Here is a 10,821-nt window from a genome sequence, read left to right as displayed (position 1 = left end):
AAACTTTCACCAACCCAGTGAGGGCGCTCGAGGGTAATAATTGTTAGCAGTACATCTAAAAGCCTTTGTGCCATACCTCTGATAAGGTACCATGTGTAGGCTACTTGGAAAGGCCGCTTGAGTGAGGCAGATATCTGGGGCTGAGAGGTTGGACGGATGGATCCGGCCTCTGAACACTGCTGACCTCCTCCCTAACTGTCCTATAGGGGATGTGGGCAGCCAGTCGCATGAAGAGAACACAAATTCTGATGCTCTCCTGGTGACCAGTCTTCATCCAGCTTTAGCCTAGGTGATGGCCCTGTCTATGTCTGTGTCTGTGTCTGCTCCCTAGCACACAGGCTGTCCCTGGAGAGGCCTTCCCCGAAACCATCCACCCTGTGAGGTGGGAATGTCACCCCTGCTCTTTCCTCAGACTAGAGTCTTGCAGAGCTGGGTCTTGTCAAGAAGGGCTGGTGGGGAGAATTTTTCCTGTGGGACTCACCTCCTGTGGGATTCATGTCCCTGCTTTGGGATCAAATGTGGGATCAACAAAACCCCTGCTGTGACTTCACATTTCACAAGACTGCTTTAGAGCAGGTCTCCCTTCAGATGCCTGACTACCACATTTGTCTCCACTGAGGTCAACCTGCATATTTGCTTTATTTAAGAGTTGCACACCATGGTCCCACAGTTTTGGTGTCCATCAACTCCCACAAGTGTGTGCCCCAGCACTGCCAGAGAGGAAGGGATTCAGGCTGTTCAGGTCCACGGGCGTCCACTGACAGGCTCTTCTGGAGCTTCTTTTGGTGTGGTCCACTTTACATTGGCTCTTACTTCCTCAGAAACATCATCGCCTCCAACTTGCTGAAAGAAAGTTACTTTCTTCCCCTGGTCAGAAACCAGAGGGACTTTTAAACTGCATCTTTTCTTTCCTTGCAGTTTCTTACGTATTTTCACATAGAGAACCGTGTTCACCAAAAACATTATTCCCACTGACAGACAGAAAAGGATGCGAAACCAGACAGGAGCTGGTGACTGGCGGCCTGAAACAGAGAAGAAATCCTTTAGAAATCAGAGAGATCCAGCCAAGTTATGTTTGGAAGAAAAGAATGATGAAGGCTGTCTGTCCCCAGAGGTGAGTTCAGGGGACAAGAAGAAACTTCCAGTATTTCCACGCACACTCTCCAGTGGAGCAGTCTCCTTGGGAATGTCACATTGACCCCGTCAGTGGGCCTGAACTTCAGAGACAATTGCTATTTCTATTCAATAGCTTGAAGCAGGTTTGAAGATTCTTTCCTTGGAGTCTTGGTTCTAGAACTCATGAACCCTTCACTTCAGTTAGATAGAGACAGGACACTATGTTGTCTGTGAGGGTAAATTGTAAAGCTATCATGTAAATTCATCAAATCAAGAGGTACACCCTTGGTCCTGGCTAGTTTTATGTCAGCTTGACATAAGCTAGAGTCATCTGTAAAGAAGGAACCTCAGTTGAGAAAATAAAACCCAGCTATGGGGCATTTTCTTAATTAGTGGTTGATGAGTATGGCGGACTGGGGTCCTGGGTTCTGTAAGAAAGCAGGTTGAGCAAGTCATGATAAGCAAGCCAGTAAGCAGCACCCTCCAAGGCCTCTGTGTCCGCTCCTGCCTGCAGGTTCCCGCCCTGTGTGAGTCCCTGTCCTGGCTTCCTTCTGTGGTGAACAGTGCTGTGGAAGTGAAAGCCAAACAGACCCTTTTCCTCTCAACACTCTCCTGGTCATGGGGTTTCACCACAGCAAGAGGCACCCTAGCTAGGACGCTCCTGAAGGGGGTGGGGGTGGCAAAGGGGAGGTGAGAGCTGCAGGGAGGAAAACAGAAAAGGAAGGAGACAAAACAGGAGAAAGAGGGAAGGGGAAGGGAGGAAGGAAAAGGTGAGAGACCGGGAAGGGAGGACGGAAGGTGGGAGGAGTGGATGTCCTCCTCTGTCCAGTGGATGACGCCGGAGCCCTGCACCCGAGGCGCTGCGCTGGGTGGGCTCCCCGGCCCCGAGCGACCTGGCCCCTCCCCGCCTGCTCACCGAGCTCCCGCGCGGGGCTGCGCTTGCGGACGCTGCCGTCCTCCGTGGTAACCTCGCACGAGTACAGCCGCCGGCCTCCCCTCTCGGCGCTCCGTACGCGGAGCCGGGAGGACGTGTTCCGGTCCTGCAGGACCTCGCTGCCCGCGTAGAAGGAGAAGTAAAGCCGTGGGCCGGGACTCGGCCCGAGCAGCGTGGTCTCGCAGCTCAGGGTGACCAGGCCCCTGTCCGGGGAGGGAGATGGCGACGCCGTCAGCTCCGGCGCCGAGAACAGCTCTAAAGAGAAGGGACAGCTTGCTCAGGCGACCCTCTCTCCCCCTGGCGAATCCTGCCCCGGGGGCACGAGCTCCCCGATTCCGGCGGAGAAGCTCGGCTTCGGTGGCCCCGCTGAGGGGCATCACACAGCGCCCGCCGCCCTGCATGGCTCCGCTCGGGATGACACCATAGACCCCCACGGCGGGGCCCCCCAGAGCGACCCGCCAACTGAGGCAGCAACGGCTTCCTCACAGAAATGAACTATCTTTCGGACAGGAGCGCCTGGCCGGTGGGTATGTGTGCTGAGAAGGAAGCCACGGGGAGAGAGAACAGAGACCTCGAGCAAACCGGACAGAGAAAACTGAGGTACAGATGCTTAAAGAGAAAGGAGTCCGAAGAGCCTGCGTGATCCCTGACGCGTGAGCGCAGGGTATAACCAATTCCTGCTGTCCTTCCTGCTTCTGTTTCTTTGGAAATGTCATGAGCTTTAACTGGATTGTTTCCTAGGAACTCTGGCTTCCCTGAATGAGTCTCTGGTCTTAGCAGCTAAAATAAATTGGCGAAGGGGATACTATCCCCTGCGTTAGTGTGCCTAGCAATGTCTTACCTCACCACCTGCCATACAAAAGGCCCTCTGCCACCCAGCTCTGTGCGTGCGTGTGCGTGCGTGTGCGTGCGTGTGTGCGTGCGCGTGTGCGTGCGTGTGCGTGCGTGTGTGTGCGTGCGCGTGTGCGTGCGTGTGCGTGCGTGTGTGTGTGTGTGTGTGTGTGTGTTCTAGGCACCCCTTCCTCTCCCTCCCTGCACCCTGTCTTTCTGCCCTTATGGCCCTATCCATGCCTTTACCCTCTTCTCACCCCCCCTCTCCCTTCCCCAATAACACCCCCCTTTACAGCAGGTCTGTTGCACGGCGAAGTTCCAGGGAGCACACCTTGGCACGGGCCTGCCATGGTACCCCTGCTGCTGCGCCATTACAGATCTTAACACCCTGACTTTGCATGAGCTCCTGTGACCGCTGCGGATGCTGAAAAGAGCAATAGGCTCTGGTTCTAGCCCAGCCAGTGGCCGCTGGGTGGCCTTCCAGGAAGCCATTTGCCTCCCTAGAACCCCGTTTCCTCCTTTGAAAATTTAACTGAGGACTTTATAGTGGTTCTTCCGGTCCTCACAACTGTGACCCTCGCTGTCCAGACCAGATACCTTTCACGGTGACAGCCATCCCCGCAGACTGGAAGCGTTTTCCTCGTATGCCTGAGCAGTGGTAGACGCCACTGTGGCTCAGGTTGGTTTTCCGAATGGTGACCTCATTACCATGAGTAAACCAAAAGGATTTTCCATTCCGATAGAAAATCACGTTGTACACCAGCTTATTCTTCCATCCGTGACAGCGCAGGGCGAGGGGTTCTCCTTCGGTGAGGACTCTGCTAGAGGCCTGGAGCAGCAGCCAGTCTGCAAGGGAGGGCCACGGGGTCTCCTGTGACAGCGGAAGTCCCAGGGGCAAATCACGGAGATTTTTATCTCACATGGCTGGAAACCTTCCAACCTCAGTCTCTGCTACATCCCACACCTGTGTCCCACCCCCAACTCTCTCAGCTTCGGTGGGAGAGAAGAGACCACCGAAGCAGCTGGGCACACCAGCCCCCTCTTTGTCCCTTCTCCGGGCTCAGAAACTGGTTGGGACGAAATTTACTTTGCATGGTAGAAAGAATTCCTACATGGCCCCAGTGAGTCAGGCCTAGAGAGCTCCTTGAATGTGTCCTACGACTGGCTTCTATAGACAAGAAAACACGACAAAAGCCAGGCACACACGGCTCTTTGTTAGGTGGATGAAGGCACTCTGGTGACCTTGAAGCAGTAAGCTGCCTGATGTGACATGGAACCTGTGAGGATTACACACCAAGGGCTTCTGGGAGAGTGCGCAGACAAACAGCCAGCTAGAAAATGAGGACATTGGTCCTAGAACCACAGGGAATTTAATTCTGCCAATGACTTTGCAAATTTGAAAAGGGACCCAAAGGAACACAGTCCAGTCAACACCCTGGCTACAGAGAACTGGCGAAGACTTGAAGGGTAGTAACTCCGTGTGCTTGGCACTGAAATAGGAAATGAATAGTGGTCAAGACACAGCCACCAAAGAAATATAAGTTAAAACCACAGTGTTTTTAACGCAATCAGAATGACACGATGAAAAATACGGAGAAGAAGTGCTGTTGATGAAGCTAGGATGTGTTGGCATAAATGTGAACAAAGATAAAACATTAGAGTCTGAGATTTTCCTTGAGACACTGTATCCCAAAGTGGTCTGGCTGGAGTGCTGTGGGCTGATAGGACCTTGACGTGATGTTTTAAAAATACTGCCTTGATTTGACCTGGTAGGTCCTTAGAGCTGATATGTTCACTCAGATAGTCTGCCATACACTCTCAGAGAGAGAGAAAGACAGGACTCTGGCACCCTCACAAAGGAAGGCCTTGGGCTCCCCATCCCTCCTGCCCCGTGCCATGCCTACCTTTGTGGATCTCCAGCTGTATGGGGTCACTTCGCATTGAGAGACCTGTCTGGCACCTGTATTCACCACCGTCCTTGAAACTGGCCTCATCGACGCTATAACTGGGCGTAGAGATCTGAACAGCTGTGCTGTTGATAAACCACTTTGTGAAACTGTCACCAGGCTGGTGGGGCCCCTTGCACCATAAAGTGACACTTTCCTTCTGGAAAATACTAACCCATGGAGGCTGCAAGGTGATCACAGCCTGTGTGACATTAACTGTGGGGGAAAGAGAAAACAAACAAACAAACACAAAACCAACAACAAGGAAAACCTTAAGTGGAGTTAAAGAATGAACTGTGAGTGATTTTTCTAGCCACAGTTTTATTACAAGCACAAGGGGGAAATGTATATTTAGATTAGCTTGAAAAACTTAGCAGGTGAGAACCCAGGAAGCTAAGCAGCTTTAAGTACCCAGACTCTGCTGTGGAAGCTTTCCTGGGTTATTTGATCCTGATGCAGGTTTTAGGGTTTGCTGGCAATGAAAGCACCTGTGTTAATATACTGGGTTTCAAACCAGAGTAAACTACCTTGAACCAGTTTGCCTATCCTCAGAGCTAGACTGCCTCGGGGAAATGGGGCACCTCCAACCACTTCTTCAATGGAAACTGAGGCTCCAGCCCTGGAAGCCTCCTGTCTGAGGAGAAAAAGCTGTCTCTACTCTCTTATAAAAGGGACAGGTTTGGGGGACACTGAAAATCCAGCCCATCAGGGCTGCTTCTGGGTTTCTGCAATTCTGTACCTTTCTGATTTCACTAGGCCAGTGTTTCTCAACCTGTCAAGACCCATTTGGGGGTCCAATGACTTTTCCACTTGGGTCACCAAAGACCATCAGAAAACACAGATATTTATTGTACAACTCACAACAGCAGTAAAATTACAGTTAGTAAGTAGCAATAGAAATAACTCTGCTCGGGGTCACTGCAGCTGAGGAACTGTGCTGGCATGTAGGTCAGCAGCCAGGGTCCAGAAAACCTTGGACAGCAACCTTAAGAAACGGTTTTGTTAAAACCTCGCTCTAGACAGGGAGAGTGTAACTGAAAAATCTTCCTCTGGCCTCCCCTGGCCCTGGCCCTGTGAGCTTCCCTCCAGGCTGATGGAACCCACCCTCGGAAAGCAGGGAAGGAGCAGCCGAGAAGCTGAGGGAGAGGGAGAGGCCACTCACCCACTTGTGCACCAACTGGAACTGCAAGAGACCAGAGAAACAGAGTTGGCGAACAGAAGATGATAATGACAAAGCTTGGGAAGAGAGTTCATGTCGACCTCAAGGACCAATGAAGTCTCTGTGTCCCTCTTTCCCAAAATCAAATGCCAGCAGGATGGACCCTTATTCATGGTGCTTTCTTTATTCTGGTGGAGGCCTGTGGGCTCAACGCCACCAGGGGCTCCCTTCCCATCCTTTGGAAATCAGCACCGATAAACTATTGGATCGCTGATGCAGCAGTCTTTAGAGCTGAATTCCAGGCTAACACACCAAACGATGACAAAAAGTCCTCGCTCACCATGGCCAGAAGCCAGATCCCCGTAGTGAGCCTCCCTGAACCCAGCTTACCCCAGAGGAGCAGAGTTGTTAGAAGCCACATGTCACTGCCAAGCTGGTAAGAATCAAGTGCAAGACATTGAAGGACTCTGCTTCGGGGTGGGAACTGAGATTAGAAAGGAGGAAGGAAACTGCCTTCTCTGCCTACTTGCTTTAGGTTCCTTTGCTTTGTGTTCCTTTTTCTGGGAAATACATCCTTAGGGTTTTTTCCCCTCCCGTAGCCCAGGTTATCCTCAAACTTACTGTGTAGCCAAGGATGACCTTGACTCCTGATCCTCCTGCCTTTACTTCTCACATGCTAGGAAGGGCCTAACTAGACATCCTTCCCACCTCTGATAGCCTGACACTCATATGCAGATCAGGCTGGCCTTGAATTTACTGAGACCCATCTGCCTTTGCCTCCCGAATGTTAAGTTGAGAAGGGTGCGCCACTGTCCCCAACTCTCCATCCCTGATTCTTAGAGCATGCTTCCTCCATTCCCAGAGCCCTGAGTCCATCTCTCTCTCTCTTAAACACTATCTGTAGTTTGTTTTCTTATTTTATTTTGAGTTGTGAATGCTCAGAATATTATGATATTTCTATTCTGGCTATTTTCTCCCTCTACCCATTTCTATTTCTGAGGGAAGGCAAAACCATATTTTTAAGATTGATTCAAGGAACAGATAATTTTTATCATTTGAATCTAGAAAATTCTTATGTCAGCCTCTCTGAGAGATATTAAAAGAGTCCCCCTCACACAAACAAGCCTCTGTTCCCCAGCGCCACAGAGGAAGAAGTAACCATGTCAGTAAAAAGTGTAGTCTATAAAAAAAAACAAGCCATCTTCCAGAAAGATAACTGTGGAATTACAGCATTTAGGCTAAATCCAAGGAAATACAATACCTAATGTAAATATCATTACAAAGAAAATTAACCTAGAGCAGAGGACAAGAATATCCCTGGGGAAGGGTTTCAAAGTTCAAGTTAGAAGCCCTGTGCCCTCCTTCAGTCAGGATGGTATCTTTGGAGAGCTGTAAAGAGCTACGGGTTCTGGGGATTCTGTTTGCAGAGAAAGAGTTAAACAGAAAGTAGGGAAGTTCAAAGAGTGCTGCTGGCTATTCAGGCCAACTTTGGGCAGATCCTTCCTTTGTAAAGGAAACTTCCCTAACATCCTAAGGGCTGTTTTCTAATTCCGGCACAATCCCTCCAATCCCAGGCCACCCTGGAAAGCTCCTCCTCCTCCCTCCCCCTCTAGAGAAACCCTGTATCGGGCCCAGTTTCCCAGCACAGGCAGTCACGCTCTGGGTTTTTTCTTCTCAACAAATACCTTGTATGAGGTGCGTTGTGACTTTGTGGGATCCCTTGGCTCGGGACTGCAAGTATCTTTCCCAGCAGAGCTGCGCATCTAAAGACGCCATCTTGGTTCTTGACTGTGTCTCAGCCACTTGGTTTCCATTGGCCAAGGAAATGTGGACAGGAACGTTATATCAAGCCTGACCCAAAAGCATGAAGCTGTCTCTCTCACACTCTGCTGTCTCTGTGGTTATCAAGGCTAGAACACTCCCTAGCTAGCCAACTGTAGCACAGCTGTAGCCAGTCGTGTATTCTGAAACTGAGCCGGCTCATTGCCTACAAGCTTACCATGAGAAATAAATGCTCCCTGAGATTTAAAGGTTGCTACAGTGGGATAGCTGGCTGACAAGCAAGAAAGATCTAAAAAGAGCTCAGGGTATTCTGAGAGACAGGTTTTTGGTATTTTGAATTGTTTTGGATTTGATTTGGTTTGGTTTTTTGAGACAAGGTTTCTTTGTGTAACAGAGCCCTGGATGTCCTGGACTCACTTGTAGACCAGGATGATTTTGAACTCACAGAGATCCACCTGCCTCTGCCTCCCGGAGTGCTGGGATGAAAGGTGTATGTCACCAAGCCTGGCTGAAAGCCTCAGTTTTGAACTGTTTAAATTAGCTAATATTTTTACCAATAAAGACATGGGAGGCGTAAACTGGGGTAAAAACCTGCAAGCCCAGCAAGGTGACTTTATTTTCTGAACTATATACACAGAATCTATTTACAAGCCTGATTTTACAACTAAACTACCAGCTCTTTGGAAATCTTTCTGTGTCATTCTACCGAGCTAGTCTGCCTTTCTCTTGATCTCCTCCAAACCCAAGAGGGTTCTTTAACCCTTTCCTAGAATTCTGTTTGACCTGTGTCCTGCCAGGTCATCCTCTGTTGTTCCTGCAACCCCAAAGAGAGGATCTCTACCTCTTACCAAGAGCTCCTTCCATACAGGCTCTTCCAAGTGCGTGTAGCAGGGTGGGGGGAGGAATCCAGCACCAGCTGAGGACATTGCCTGAAGTGGGTAGATGCAAGAGGGCAAGGGAGGAGGGGTGGGCATGGGCATCGGGTGGAGTTTTGCATTCTGACTTACTGGCAGTCAGAGTCTTCATTTATACAGAACTTAGTCAACAGGGATAGATGCTTGGTATTCCAAAACACAGATTATATCATTTTTGTCCTGGACATGTGTTTTAACTTCCTCTTGGTCATAAGTCTAGTAATCACTGATACATCATGACAGAAGTATCTTTTACAATCATTTCCCCCATTAACGCTCACAACCCAACTCTTTAACAGTCTTGTAGTTTCAAGGGCATATTTTGCCAAAGCAAGAGAGCCTGTTCTCAGACTGGTTAGTTCTAGTGGTTTCAAGGAGATGAAATAGAAGAAAAATCTCCAGGCCAGCCTGGGCAGATTGTCATGTCCCAAGCAGTACATTATCAATTTTAATAGTCAGGCTAAAGTTGTTTCAGTAATTATTCAATTTCTGCCATAATACAACGTTTATATTTTATATATCTCTAGAATTTATTTATAATTCTAGAGATATATAAAATATAGATAATCTTGGTTTTTTTTTTCTAATTTTTTTTGTTTGTTTGTTTCTTGGTCATAGGACATCACAGTGGCGCTGCACAAGCTAAGTTTTCTAGGAAAAAAGGGGTCTTCACACTTTATTCTTTTATCATTTATTTACACCATTCCTGGTCCATCAACAGTAGGCAGAGGCTTTTAATTTGATCTGCTGCCAACTAGTCTACAGAATATTGTTTACCTTTTCCAGTTTACTTTGTGCTGATTATCTTGTTCCCGAGTAACTGCAGAGGTGGATTTATCAAGAGTATCTTTGCATCAAAGCTTCGTGAGAAGGTCTCTGGCATCTTTATTTAAGTCACAACCTCCCTCCGGGGCATAAGGAAGGCCTTCAAGTAGGGCCAAGATAAGGAGATCCCTTAAAAGGGGGAGGGGTGGAATGCTCAGCACATTCCTGGGGAGGCTTAGAAGCTGTGCTCCTAGGAGTAGAAATAAATGATTCAGAAGAAAATTTCCACCAATCCAGTATCCCCAAATTGTAGAAATAATAACCCCCGCAACCATACAACACATGGAGATCAAGGCCAAAAGGTGAAAGACTACACCACAGCGATTGCCTCACCAGGCTCAGCTCTGCTGGAGCTTTGTCAAACAGCTGTGCTGGCTATATGACTTTTGCTGTTCCCAGTACATATGGCTGTGCCAAGAAAAAGCTCTACCAAAGGTCCAATTCCAGCCAGGCATGGTGGTGCACACCTGTAATCCCAGTACTTGGGGAGGCAGAGGCAGGCAGATCTCTGTGAGTTCAAGGCCAGCCTGGTCTACAAAGAGAGTCTAAGACAGCCAGGGCTACACAAAGAATCCCTATCTTGAACCACCCCCCAAAAAAGAGGGAAGGCAATTCCTTATAAAAGAATCTCTAGCTCCTCCCTCATGTCACCCTCATGGTTCCAAGCCTAGTCAGTAAGAGCAGAACCATTTCACCGTTACAGTGGGGTAGCTCAAGACCACCCTTCTGACTTTGCCTTGGATCAGAGAGCAAAGACCACAAGACCGCTCCCAAGGATATTGCCTTAAACCAGGCAGGAACTTTCCGTTCTTCAGCATTCTTATCTATGGAGGCTTTTAGAGGCACCCCACACTGTCTCCTCAGGACATGCCTGACAAACACAGTATCTCTTTAGACTTTCGTGTTTTGCTACCAGGTAGGTTTTGTATGTACAATAATCAAACATCCTGTAACATCAGTTCATTGAGAGTCCATCAAATACTGTTTTTATAATTCTCACACTGTTTTCTTTCTATGGTTTTCTGCTGCATGGATGTTCTGTAATTCATTTTATCAGCTTCTCTTCAGGCACAATCAAGTTACTTTCTAATTTTTAGCCATTACGGCCAGAACTGCAACATCCTTAAATTTTGAGTTATTGTTCCCTTAGAACACATTCCCAGACTCAGATAAGTGCTACCAGAGCTGAAAGTAGAGATGCCCGCCTATAAGCCCACACTTGGCAGTCAAGGCCAGAGGGTTATGAGTTTGAGACTAGCCTGGGCTACACAGCAAGACCCATCTCAGAGGAGAAAAATCTGGGTGGGTATACAC

At 48.7% G+C, this 10,821-nt stretch overlaps 1 protein-coding gene across 1 annotated transcript; it reads right to left on the bottom strand.

Annotated features, from left to right (window-relative positions):
* Positions 1 to 545: 545 nt before the first annotated feature.
* LOC129673941 (high affinity immunoglobulin gamma Fc receptor I-like) lies at positions 546 to 6,434 on the bottom strand. The gene is made up of 6 exons (XM_055603823.1): positions 6,377 to 6,434; positions 5,990 to 6,010; positions 4,786 to 5,043; positions 3,479 to 3,727; positions 2,033 to 2,305; positions 546 to 1,022 (listed from the first exon to the last, which is right to left on the bottom strand). Exons 1-6 carry the CDS (start codon positions 6,405 to 6,407, stop codon positions 739 to 741), a joined length of 1,116 nt encoding a protein of 371 aa, XP_055459798.1. The 5' UTR covers positions 6,408 to 6,434; the 3' UTR covers positions 546 to 738.
* Positions 6,435 to 10,821: the final 4,387 nt, after the last annotated feature.

Source organism: Psammomys obesus, unplaced genomic scaffold, assembly GCF_907164565.1.
Source record: "Psammomys obesus unplaced genomic scaffold, mPsaObe1.curated_primary_1811, whole genome shotgun sequence".
NCBI lineage: Eukaryota > Metazoa > Chordata > Mammalia > Rodentia > Muridae > Psammomys > Psammomys obesus.
Note: the sequence above shows the minus strand (reverse complement) of the source record. Positions and strands in the feature narration are given on the sequence as shown.

Excerpts from the sequence above, each read along its gene's own strand:
- LOC129673941 (XM_055603823.1), bottom strand. The coding sequence starts at position 6,407 with ATGTGGCTTCTAACAACTCTGCTCCTCTGGG. Across the intron at positions 5,044-5,989 it reads TCCAGTTGGTGCACAAGTGG|TTAATGTCACACAGGCTGTG; the intron begins GTGAGTGGCCTC and ends TTTCCCCCACAG. Across the intron at positions 2,306-3,478 it reads GATGGCTGTCACCGTGAAAG|AGCTGTTCTCGGCGCCGGAG; the intron begins GTATCTGGTCTG and ends CCTTCTCTTTAG.